General features: G+C 46.6%; 1 protein-coding gene across 1 annotated transcript in view; it reads left to right on the top strand.

Annotated features, from left to right (window-relative positions):
• The window catches only part of CPXM2 (carboxypeptidase X, M14 family member 2), a 224261-nt gene that overhangs the window by 82835 nt on the left and 128970 nt on the right, over positions 1-12456 (top strand). Inside the window, exon 4 of the mRNA XM_063962140.1 lies at positions 10446-10555. Coding sequence (XP_063818210.1) covers positions 10446-10555 — 110 coding nt within the window. The remainder of the gene's footprint in view (positions 1-10445; positions 10556-12456) is intronic.

Genomic DNA, 12456 nt, shown 5'->3' with positions numbered 1-12456 from the left:
TATCTTCTTGATACTAGTAGCTTACTTTAGGAGTCTGCAGTGCTGAGTCTGACAGACAGTGTCCAGCAGGTCCGTCATTACATAATATATACCTGTCCGGCTGCAGTACTAGTGTGATATATATATATATTTTAATTTTATCTCATTATCATCCAGTCTATATTAGCAGCAGACACAGTACGGTAGTCCACGGCTGTAGCTACCTCTGTGTCGGCAGTCGCTCGTCCATCCATAATTGTATACCACCTACCCGTGGTTTTTTTTTTCTATCTTCTTGATACTAGTAGCTTACTTTAGGAGTCTGCAGTGCTGACAGACAGTGTCCAGCAGGTCCGTCATTACATAATATATACCTGTCCGGCTGCAGTACTAGTGTGATATATATATATATTTTAATTTTATCTCATTATCATCCAGTCTATATTAGCAGCAGACACAGTACGGTAGTCCACGGCTGTAGCTACCTCTGTGTCGGCAGTCGCTCGTCCATCCATAATTGTATACCACCTACCCGTGGTTTTTTTTTCTATCTTCTTGATACTAGTAGCTTACTTTAGGAGTCTGCAGTGCTGAGTCTGACAGACAGTGTCCAGCAGGTCCGTCATTACATAATATATACCTGTCCGGCTGCAGTACTAGTGTGATATATATATATATTTTAATTTTATCTCATTATCATCCAGTCTATATTAGCAGCAGACACAGTACGGTAGTCCACGGCTGTAGCTACCTCTGTGTCGGCAGTCGCTCGTCATCCATAAGTATACTAGTATCCATCCATCTCCATTGTTTACCTGAGGTGCCTTTTAGTTGTGCCTATTAAAATATGGAGAACAAAAATGTTGAGGTTCCAAAAATAGGGAAAGATCAAGATCGACTTCCACCTCGTGCTGAAGCTGCTGCCACTAGTCATGGCCGAGACGATGAAATGCCAGCAACGTCGTCTGCCAAGGCCGATGCCCAATGTCATAGTACAGAGCATGTAAAATCCAAAACACCAAATATCAGTAAAAAAAGGACTCAAAAATCTAAAATAAAATTGTCGGAGGAGAAGCGTAAACTTGCCAATATGCCATTTACCACACGGAGTGGCAAGGAACGGCTGAGGCCCTGGCCTATGTTCATGGCTAGTGGTTCAGCTTCACATGAGGATGGAAGCACTCAGCCTCTCGCTAGAAAAATGAAAAGACTCAAGCTGGCAAAAGCACAGCAAAGAACTGTGCGTTCTTCGAAATCCCAAATCCACAAGGAGAGTCCAATTGTGTCGGTTGTGATGCCTGACCTTCCCAACACTGGACGTGAAGAGCATGCGCCTTCCACCATTTGCACGCCCCCTGCAAGTGCTGGAAGGAGCACCCGCAGTCCAGTTCCTGATAGTCAGATTGAAGATGTCAGTGTTGAAGTACACCAGGATGAGGAGGATATGGGTGTTGCTGGCGCTGGGGAGGAAATTGACAAGGAGGATTCTGATGGTGAGGTGGTTTGTTTAAGTCAGGCACCCGGGGAGACACCTGTTGTCCGTGGGAGGAATATGGCCATTGACATGCCTGGTGAAAATACCAAAAAAATCAGCTCTTCGGTGTGGAAGTATTTCAACAGAAATGCGGACAACATTTGTCAAGCCGTGTGTTGCCTTTGTCAAGCTGTAATAAGTAGGGGTAAGGACGTTAACCACCTCGGAACATCCTCCCTTATACGTCACCTGCAGCGCATTCATAATAAGTCAGTGACAAGTTCAAAAACTTTGGGCGACAGCGGAAGCAGTCCACTGACCAGTAAATCCCTTCCTCTTGTAACCAAGCTCACGCAAACCACCCCACCAACTCCCTCAGTGTCAATTTCCTCCTTCCCCAGGAATGCCAATAGTCCTGCAGGCCATGTCACTGGCAATTCTGACGAGTCCTCTCCTGCCTGGGATTCCTCCGATGCATCCTTGCGTGTAACGCCTACTGCTGCTGGCGCTGCTGTTGTTGCCGCTGGGAGTCGATGGTCATCCCAGAGGGGAAGTCGTAAGCCCACTTTTACTACTTCCACCAAGCAATTGACTGTCCAACAGTCCTTTGCGAGGAAGATGAAATATCACAGCAGTCATCCTGTTGCAAAGCGGATAACTGAGGCCTTGACAACTATGTTGGTGTTAGACGTGCGTCCGGTATCTGCCGTTAGTTCACAGGGAACTAGACGATTTCTTGAGGTAGTGTGCCCCCGTTACCAAATACCATCTAGGTTCCACTTCTCTAGGCAGGCGATACCGAGAATGTACACGGACGTCAGAAAAAGACTCACCAGTGTCCTAAAAAATGCAGTTGTACCCAATGTCCACTTAACCACGGACATGTGGACAAGTGGAGCAGGGCAGGGTCAGGACTATATGACTGTGACAGCCCACTGGGTAGATGTATGGACTCCCGCCGCAAGAACAGCAGCGGCGGCACCAGTAGCAGCATCTCGCAAACGCCAACTCTTTCCTAGGCAGGCTACGCTTTGTATCACCGCTTTCCAGAATACGCACACAGCTGAAAACCTCTTACGGCAACTGAGGAAGATCATCGCGGAATGGCTTACCCCAATTGGACTCTCCTGTGGATTTGTGGCATCGGACAACGCCAGCAATATTGTGTGTGCATTAAATATGGGCAAATTCCAGCACGTCCCATGTTTTGCACATACCTTGAATTTGGTGGTGCAGAATTATTTAAAAAACGAGAGGGGCGTGCAAGAGATGCTGTCGGTGGCCAGAAGAATTGCGGGACACTTTCGGCGTACAGGCACCACGTACAGAAGACTGGAGCACCACCAAAAACGCCTGAACCTGCCCTGCCATCATCTGAAGCAAGAAGTGGTAACGAGGTGGAATTCAACCCTATATATGCTTCAGAGGTTGGAGGAGCAGCAAAAGGCCATTCAAGCCTATACAATTGAGCACGATATAGGAGGTGGAATGCACCTGTCTCAAGCGCAGTGGAGAATGATTTCAACGTTGTGCAAGGTTCTGCTGCCCTTTGAACTTGCCACACGTGAAGTCAGTTCAGACACTGCCAGCCTGAGTCAGGTCATTCCCCTCATCAGGCTTTTGCAGAAGAAGCTGGAGACATTGAAGGAGGAGCTAACACAGAGCGATTCCGCTAGGCATGTGGGACTTGTGGATGGAGCCCTTAATTCGCTTAACAAGGATTCACGAGTGGTCAATCTGTTGAAATCAGAGCACTACATTTTGGCCACCGTGCTCGATCCTAGATTTAAAACCTACCTTGGATCTCTCTTTCCGGCACACACAAGTCTGCTGGGGTTCAAAGACCTGCTGGTGAGAAAATTGTCAAGTCAAGCGGAACGCGACCTGTCAACATCTCCTCCTTCACATTCTCCCGCAACTGGGGGTGCGAGGAAAAGGCTCAGAATTCCGAGCCCACCCGCTGGCGGTGATGCAGGGCAGTCTGGAGCGACTGCTGATGCTGACATCTGGTCCGGACTGAAGGACCTGACAACGATTACGGACATGTCGTCTACTGTCACTGCATATGATTCTCTCCCCATTGAAAGAATGGTGGAGGATTATATGAGTGACCGCATCCAAGTAGGCACGTCAGACAGTCCGTACTTATACTGGCAGGAAAAAGAGGCAATTTGGAGGCCCTTGCACAAACTGGCTTTATTCTACCTAAGTTGCCCTCCCACAAGTGTGTACTCCGAAAGAGTGTTTAGTGCCGCCGCTCACCTTGTCAGCAATCGGCGTACGAGGTTACTTCCAGAAAATGTGGAGAAGATGATGTTCATTAAAATGAATTATAATCAATTCCTCCGTGGAGACATTGACCAGCAGCAATTGCCTCCACAAAGTACACAGGGAGCTGAGATGGTGGATTCCAGTGGGGACGAATTGATAATCTGTGAGGAGGGGGATGTACACAGTGATATATCGGAGGATGATGATGAGGTGGACATCTTGCCTCTGTAGAGCCAGTTTGTGCAAGGAGAGATTAATTGCTTCTTTTTTGGTGGGGGTCCAAACCAACCCGTCATTTCAGTCACAGTCGTGTGGCAGACCCTGTCACTGAAATGATGGGTTGGTTAAAATGTGCATGTCCTGTTTATACAACATAAGGGTGGGTGGGAGGGCCCAAGGACAATTCCATCTTGCACCTCTTTTTTCTTTCATTTTTCTTTGCGTCATGTGCTGTTTGGGGAGTATTTTTTTGAAGGGCCATCCTGCGTGACACTGCAGTGCCACTCCTAGATGGGCCAGGTGTTTGTGTCGGCCACTAGGGTCGCTTATCTTACTCACACAGCTACCTCATTGCGCCTCTTTTTTTCTTTGCGTCATGTGCTGTTTGGGGAGTGTTTTTTGGAAGGGCCATCCTGCGTGACACTGCAGTGCCACTCCTAGATGGGCCAGGTGTTTGTGTCGGCCACTAGGGTCGCTTATCTTACTCACGCAGCTTCCTCATTGCGCCTCTTTTTTTCTTTGCGTCATGTGCTGTTTGGGGAGTGTTTTTTGGAAGGGCCATCCTGCGTGACACTGCAGTGCCACTCCTAGATGGGCCAGGTGTTTGTGTCGGCCACTAGGGTCGCTTATCTTACTCACACAGCTACCTCATTGCGTCTCTTTTTTTCTTTGCGTCATGTGCTGTTTGGGGAGTGTTTTTTGGAAGGGCCATCCTGCGTGACACTGCAGTGCCACTCCTAGATGGGCCAGGTGTTTATGTCGGCCACTAGGGTCGCTTAGCTTACTCACACAGCTACCTCATTGCGCCTCTTTTTTTCTTTGCGTCATGTGCTGTTTGGGGAGTGTTTTTTGGAAGGGCCATCCTGCGTGACACTGCAGTGACACTCCTAGATGGGCCAGGTGTTTGTGTCGGCCACTAGGGTCGCTTAGCTTACTCACACAGCTACCTCATTGCGCCTCTTTTTTTCTTTGCGTCATGTGCTGTTTGGGGAGTGTTTTTTGGAAGGGCCATCCTGCGTGACACTGCAGTGCCACTCCTAGATGGGCCAGGTGTTTGTGTCGGCCACTAGGGTCGCTTTTCTTACTCACACAGCTACCTCATTGCGCCTCTTTTTTTCTTTGCGTCATGTGCTGTTTGGGGAGTGTTTTTTGGAAGGGCCATCCTGCGTGACACTGCAGTGCCACTCCTAGATGGGCCAGGTGTTTGTGTCGGCCACTAGGGTCGCTTATCTTACTCACACAGCTACCTCATTGCGCCTCTTTTTTTCTTTGCGTCATGTGCTGTTTGGGGAGTGTTTTTTGGAAGGGCCATCCTGCGTGACACTGCAGTGCCACTCCTAGATGGGCCAGGTGTTTGTGTCGGCCACTAGGGTCGCTTAGCTTACTCACACAGCTACCTCATTGCGCCTCTTTTTTTCTTTGCGTCATGTGCTGTTTGGGGAGTGTTTTTTGGAAGGGCCATCCTGCGTGACACTGCAGTGCCACTCCTAGATGGGCCAGGTGTTTGTGTCGGCCACTAGGGTCGCTTAGCTTAGTCATCCAGCGACCTCGGTGCAAATTTTAGGACTAAAAATAATATTGTGAGGTGTGAGGTGTTCAGAATAGACTGAAAATTAGTGGAAATTATGGTTTTTGAGGTTAATAATACTTTGGGATCAAAATGACCCCCAAATTCTATGATTTAAGCTGTTTTTTAGTGTTTTTTGAAAAAAACACCCGAATCCAAAACACACCCGAATCCGTCAAAAAAAATTCGGTGAGGTTTTGCCAAAACGCGGTCGAACCCAAAACACGGCCGCGGAACCGAACCCAAAACCAAAACACAAAACCCGAAAAATTTCAAGTGCACATCTCTAGTAAAAAGTATCCAAGGCTACAGCATTTAATATATTGACATTAAGTATCTGAGAGTGGTACAAAATATACTTGTCAATTGGTACGAAACTTACTTCAGCTGGTGCATTATAACGTGCACAGCTTAATACAGAATACAGCTTGAACCCGATGGGCATTTTGCCTCTTTTCAACCTCATTAACTATGTTACTATGCATTTTTTAACTATTACTGCTTAAAGTACACGTTCGAACTGAAAGTACTTTTAACTTACAGTGCCGAACTTTGCCTTTATTGGGACAATCCATCTAAATCAGGACATTTAGAAGGCATGCATTTTACCTACACACAGTAGAGGTAGCCATTCTCATACCCTCCAATATTTTATACTCAAAACCGGTGCAAAGCCCTTTTTGGCCGGTGCAGACCATAAAAAACAGTACTCTACCGGCCAAAAAGGTACAGTTGGAGGTTATGCATTTAATGTGCTAAACCGATATTCAAAAACATGCATCAAAATTACCCTTAATAAGTTGATTTTCTATAACAACTGTCATAGAGATAGAATATTACGTGTACAGTAGCTGCAATTGTGGGTTTGGAAGCAGAAGAAGGGATGTGCTGGCATTTGTACAGGTGAACTCCTTGTTAAACAGACTCCCCCGTCTGTGCATGTGGGAGCTTTCCCCAGTGGGACTCAGCAAATCTTTTCAACAGATGTGACCCTTTGATAGATAGGGTGAACCCCTCATCTGCAGTGAAGAGCGGCCAATTAATAAATAAGCCTGTAAATGTTTCACCACATCTGAGTTTAATTTTGGCACTCAGTCTAATCAGTCCTTTAGCCCCTCAGCTCCCCGGTGATTTATTAGTATCTATCTATCTATCTATCTATCTATCTATCTATCTATCTATCTATCTATCTATCTATCTATCTATCTATCTATCTATTAAAATGGACGTGTGTGTGTGTGTGTGTGTGTGTGTGTGTGTGTGTGTGTGTATGTGTACTGTATGTTCCAGCATAACTCTGGAATGCCTGGAGCAATTTACAGCAAATGTGGTACACATATGACTTACAATCTGGAAAGCAATACTGTGGGGGTAACACACCCCTAGCACCCCTACGGGTGGAGGTGGAAAGGGGGTGACATGTAAAAATGCATAGTTTCGGGCAGCAATTTACAACAAACTTGGTACACATATGTTTTATAATCTGGAAAAAAATACTGTGGGGGGTAAGACACCCCTAGCACCCTTAGGGGTGGGAGTAGGAAGGGGGTGACATGTAAAAATCCATAGTTTTCAGCATAACCCTGAAATGTCTTTAGCAATTTACACAAAGGCACACATGGGTAGGGGCAGAGGCACCCATGTGTAAGGGTAGAGGCACCCACATGTAATGGTAGAGGCACCCACGGGTAGGGGCAGAGGCACCAACGTGTAAGGGCAGAGGCACCCACGGTTAGGGGCAGAAGCACACACAAGTAGGGCCAGAGGCACTCACGTGTAAGGGCAGAGGCACTCACGTGTAAGGGCAGAGGCACTCACGTGTAAGGGCAGAGGCACCCACAGGTAGGGGCAGAGGCACACACAGGTAAGGATAGAGGCACACACGGGTAGGGGCTGAGGCACCCACAGGTAGGGGCAGAGGCACACACAGGTAAGGATAGAGGCACACACGGGTAGGGGCTGAGGCACCTTATTATTCTTTAAATTCCGTAGCGAAGCACGGGTATTCAGCTAGTGTAGTGATAAAAATGGTATCATCACGTTGTCATGTAATCACAGGTGGAATGAACTCTGACCCCTCCCATGTGTGTCAGTGATGTCAATTCCAAAGAGTACTGGCTCGTGTTGAGCCTTTTATACAGTCTCCAAATACTTGTGTTATTTTTCCCACACTTACTCATCATCAAATATACCTCATGATGAAAACACAGTCCTGATAATCAACCAATAACAATACTACATTATCCACAACCACAAATATAGAACAGTAAAGAAAGGAGCACAGGGATGCCACATCCAGTGAAGAAGAAACACTCTATAGAGGAGAAAGGTTGAGGTTATTTCAACATGTACAATACTACGGGTGAGACGCAAGAAGCTTAAAAATGCAGCCAAACCTCAGAAAATGTAGTTTCGCAGGTTTGGCCACATACCGCATTTACACCAAGCCCCAGAATGAGATATATTCCGGGGCTTGGATGCAGTGGGCAACACCATCTTTAGATGGCATTGCCCAATAGAAGCCTATGGACTTCTATCACACTGCTCCTCTGAGAGGGATGCAATTGGCACCCAGCACCCGCCACGGCTCGTGCGTCATTGACGCATGCGCAGATAGGACTGTGGGTGCTAAACCCAGAAGTCTTATTATCGCAAAGGATATCCCTTTACCGCAAGCACTGTCCTTTGTGATTTTATTCATGCATACGGTGTTAGTAAACACTGATATGCAGGCGGAGAATGGTGGAATGCATCGCATGCTGAATGCGATGCTGGATGCAACCCACAATAAAGGTGAAAAGAAACAAGGTAATGCTAAGAGTAAACTCTATAATAAAATGAAGTGATGATAGTAGAGCCAGGGCGAGATGTGTCAGTCCTTGTAAACAGGACAGATGGACAGGTTGCTTATGCCAGCTTTTAGTTATCATTTTATAATAATAATAAGGCCTGCAGTAGGCTTGATTCAGGGAAGACACAAAACGAAATTAACAGCGCTACCTTGGATAAATGTAAAAATGAATCATGTATAGCAGATTAATCTAAACAATCCTTATTTATTGGAAGAGTTTAAAAAAGAGTTTGTTAACTCCCGAATTAATATCACTGAAACATTTACATACAATGATAAACACACATAAAAATGCTAAAACTGCATGAAAATTGCTAAATTCCTAGATGACAGCATTCATATATTGTCCTCTTATCCATGGTCAATTGTCAGGGATTTGTTATACAGTTCTGTGGGCTACAGTCCATATATATTTAGAAGCGTGGTCACTGACCAATGGCAATGGTTTCAGATGATTTAAGATATTTACCGGTCCCAAGGTATTTGTGAAGGGAAAAGATCTCCTCGTGTTGAGCCTTTTATAGCAGGATTTCACCAGAAGGGCAATGGTTCACAGCACGATGGATGGAGTACCCTCTGACCTTTGTGGTTTGGACCAGAGATGACCCGGATCGTCCAATGGATGGTAGATGGAATCAGAGTCCACAGATACATTTCGGTATATCTTTTCTTGATTCAGGGAAGGATGTAAATGCATTGCAGCTGCGATTCAGTACTCAGCGGCTGTGTGATAATAAGCAAATGTTGCGGATTTGTACTCAGACACCCACTAGAGGCATCTCAGATCTGCCGCTTGTGTACAAAGCCGCAATCATCGGTCGCACATCAGTCGATAATCGACTATCTGAGTTACCTTTCGGTCGAGCAGTATGAACACAGAAAGTAAGGCGCCAGAGACATTGGGGGTCATTCCGAGTTAATCGTTAGCTGCCGTTGTTCGCAGTAAAGCGATCAGGCTAAAAATCGGCATTTCTGCGCATGCGTATGGCCCGCAGTGTGCATGCGCGACGTGCTTTCACAAAAAACTATGCAGTTTCACACAAGGCCGAGCAGCTCTTTTCAGTCGCTCTGCTGATCGGTGAGTGATTGACAGGAATGCGGCGTTTCTGGGTGGTAACTGACCGTTTTCCGGGAGTGTGCTAAAAAACGCAGGCGTGTCAGATAAAAACGCAGGCGTGCCTGGGGAAACGGGGGAGTGGCTGGCCGAACGCAGGGCGTGTATGTGACATCAAACCAGGAACTAAATAGTCTGAAGTTATCGCAAGGTAAGAGTAGGTCTGCAGCTACTCAGAAACTGCATGAAAATATTTTGGAGAAGTTCTGCGAACCTTTCGGTCGCACTTCTGCTAAGCTAAGATACACTCCCAGAGGGCGGCGATTTAGAGTTTGTACTGCTGCTAAAAGCAGCTAGCGAGCGATCAACTCGGAATGAGGGCCATTGTCACTGCATACGGGATCACAATCCCAGGCTCAGACACGCCCACAAATCACCTGCATTTGAGTCATCATTTTCCCGTTACCTCCCACAAATCACCGCTGCTTGTGTGTGTGTGTGTGTGTGTGTGTGTGTGTGTGTGTGTGTGTAGGGAAGCAACAATTTCCTACCCTGGCCTCCCCCTTAAGGATCTCCTGGAAGGCTTGGGTAAAAATTGGACAAGTATGGTAATACTGTATGTCATGTCTACTGAATGCTGCATCCTGCCATTACACGGTCTTAATATCATCAGGACTTAAAACTACATTATATACATTGTTGGATGTCTGATATACCGTAGTTATTACTTATACTACACACATCTTCATAGAGATTGCTTATGCAATGACATCACTAAGCACTGTGTATAGACTTGTATACCGCAATGACTTAAATGTACTGCTTCCTATTGCACATCGGATTTTATGATGGTTATATATGAGGATGTTGTTACCGAGATACTGTGCTAAGACGGGTTCCATGATTTCAGTTCAGTGGTGTGAGTCAGGGCAGGGCTTCACGTAGACATTTGGGACTGATCTGGGGAACGTGTTACTTGTTCACACATCTCCATTGATTAATGAGATCTTGCTTTGTCTTCATCCCATAGGCTGTCCTCCACTTGGTTTGGAAACCTTAAAAGTAACAGACTTCCAGCTCCATGCTTCTACGGTGAAACGGTATGGCCTAGGAGCCCACAGAGGGCGTCTCAATATCCAGGTGTGTAACTGTTTGTGATAATGATCCCATGCAATGGAGGTACGTCATTCTAGGGAACGTCATGCTATCACTCAGGTCAGCAGGAAATGTGAGTAGAGCTTTTGCTGCACAAACTCAAGTGGACTAAATAGGAGCTTTACTTACACTATGGAACCCATGTGAGCAGGGTAAAGCAATTATATGGATACTACGATATAAAAAGAAGTTTATGCAGTATCTGCACAGCCCAGGACTTACTTTTCCAGTGTGATGACCGGGCGCCGGAGCTGACGTCAGAAACCCTTCCTTTCCTTTAAACGCCTGGTCCCTCCTGCGTTTTTCCGGACACTCCCTGAAAACGGTCAGTTGCCACCCACAAAAAGCCTCTTCCTGTCAGTCACCTTGCGATTGCCCGTGCGAACGCTTTTCTCGCACCATCCCATCGCTAACCGTCGCTGACCGTCGCTGCGGACCAACGCGCCTGCGCATTGCAGTGCATACGCATGTGCAGTTAAGACCTGTACGAAAATGCAGCCTAACGATCAGGTCTGAATTAGGCCCAGTAACAATTACATCTGACAACACCAATAAGTGTAACAATGGGAGTCATTCCGAGTTGATCGCTCGCTAGCAGTTTTTAGCAGTTGTGCAAATGCTATGCCTCCGCCCTCTGGGAGTGTATTTTAGCTTAGCAGAAGTGCGAACGATTGCATCGCAGAGCGGCTACAAAAAAAATTGTGCAGTTTCTGAGTAGCTTCAGACCTACTCAGCGCTTGCGATCACTTCAGCCCATTCAGTTCCGGATTTGACGTCACAAACATGCCCTGTGTTCGGCCAGCCACGCCTGCATTTTTCCTGGCACGCCTCCCTGAAAACGGTCAGTTGACACCCAGAAACGCCCGCTTCACGTCAATCACTCTGCGGCCAGCAGTGCGACTGAAAAGGGAATGCGTTCAATAGCAAAACACCCCTGTGACAGTCAGGGTATAGCAGAGATAAAAAATCTTCCATTAATATTAATTCAACTATTGCTTAAATGATAAGTGTATACTGTGGGGTAAATTTACTAACATTCGTAATTTTCCGTTTGAGGTCAAAGTTCAATCACGAATGACATCGAAAGTGTAAATATGCAACATTTTGAATTTATTACGACTAATTTACTAAGCTGCCGTATTCTGCATTTTCAGTTTTTCCGATGTCAATGTCATTCGTTTTTTTAGGCAGTGTTTTACGTGAGTGACTTTTAAAACACTGCCGACTTTAATACAATGAATCTCGGCCGGATCTGAGAGATCCGTGCTGGGCTTCATTGTGCACCTTTTAAAAAATAAAAAAAATGTTTAAACTTTAAAAAAAAATTGCGTGGGGTCCCCCCTCCTAAGCCAAACCAGCCTCGGGCTCTTTGAGCCGGCCCTGGTTGCAAAAATATGGGAAAAAAATTGACAGGGGTTCCCCCATATTTAAACAACCAGCACCGGGCTCTGCGCCTGGTCCTGGTTCCAAAAATACGGGGGACAAAAAGCGTAGGGGTCCCCCGTATTTTTGAAACCAGCACCGGGCTCCACTAGCTGGACAGATAATGCCACAGCCGGGGGTCACTTTTATACAGCGCCCTGCGGCCGTGGTATTAAATACCCAACTAGTCACCCCTGGCCGGGGTACCCTGGAGGAGTGGGAACCCCTTAAATCAAGGGGTCCCCCCCTCCAGCCACCCAAGGGCCAGGGGTGAAGCCCGAGGCTGTCCCCCCCATCCAATGGGCTGCGGATGGGGGGCTGATAGCCTTTGTTGAAAGTTATGAATATTGTTTTTAGTAGCAGTACTACAAGTCCCAGCAAGCCTCCCCGCAAGCTGGTACTTGGAGAACCACAAGTACCAGCATGCGGCGGAAAACCGGGCCTGCTGGTACCTGTAGTACTAC

The sequence above is a fragment of the Pseudophryne corroboree genome, chromosome 3, assembly GCF_028390025.1.
Source record: "Pseudophryne corroboree isolate aPseCor3 chromosome 3, aPseCor3.hap2, whole genome shotgun sequence".
Taxonomy (NCBI): Eukaryota; Metazoa; Chordata; class Amphibia; order Anura; family Myobatrachidae; genus Pseudophryne; species Pseudophryne corroboree.
Note: the sequence above shows the minus strand (reverse complement) of the source record. Positions and strands in the feature narration are given on the sequence as shown.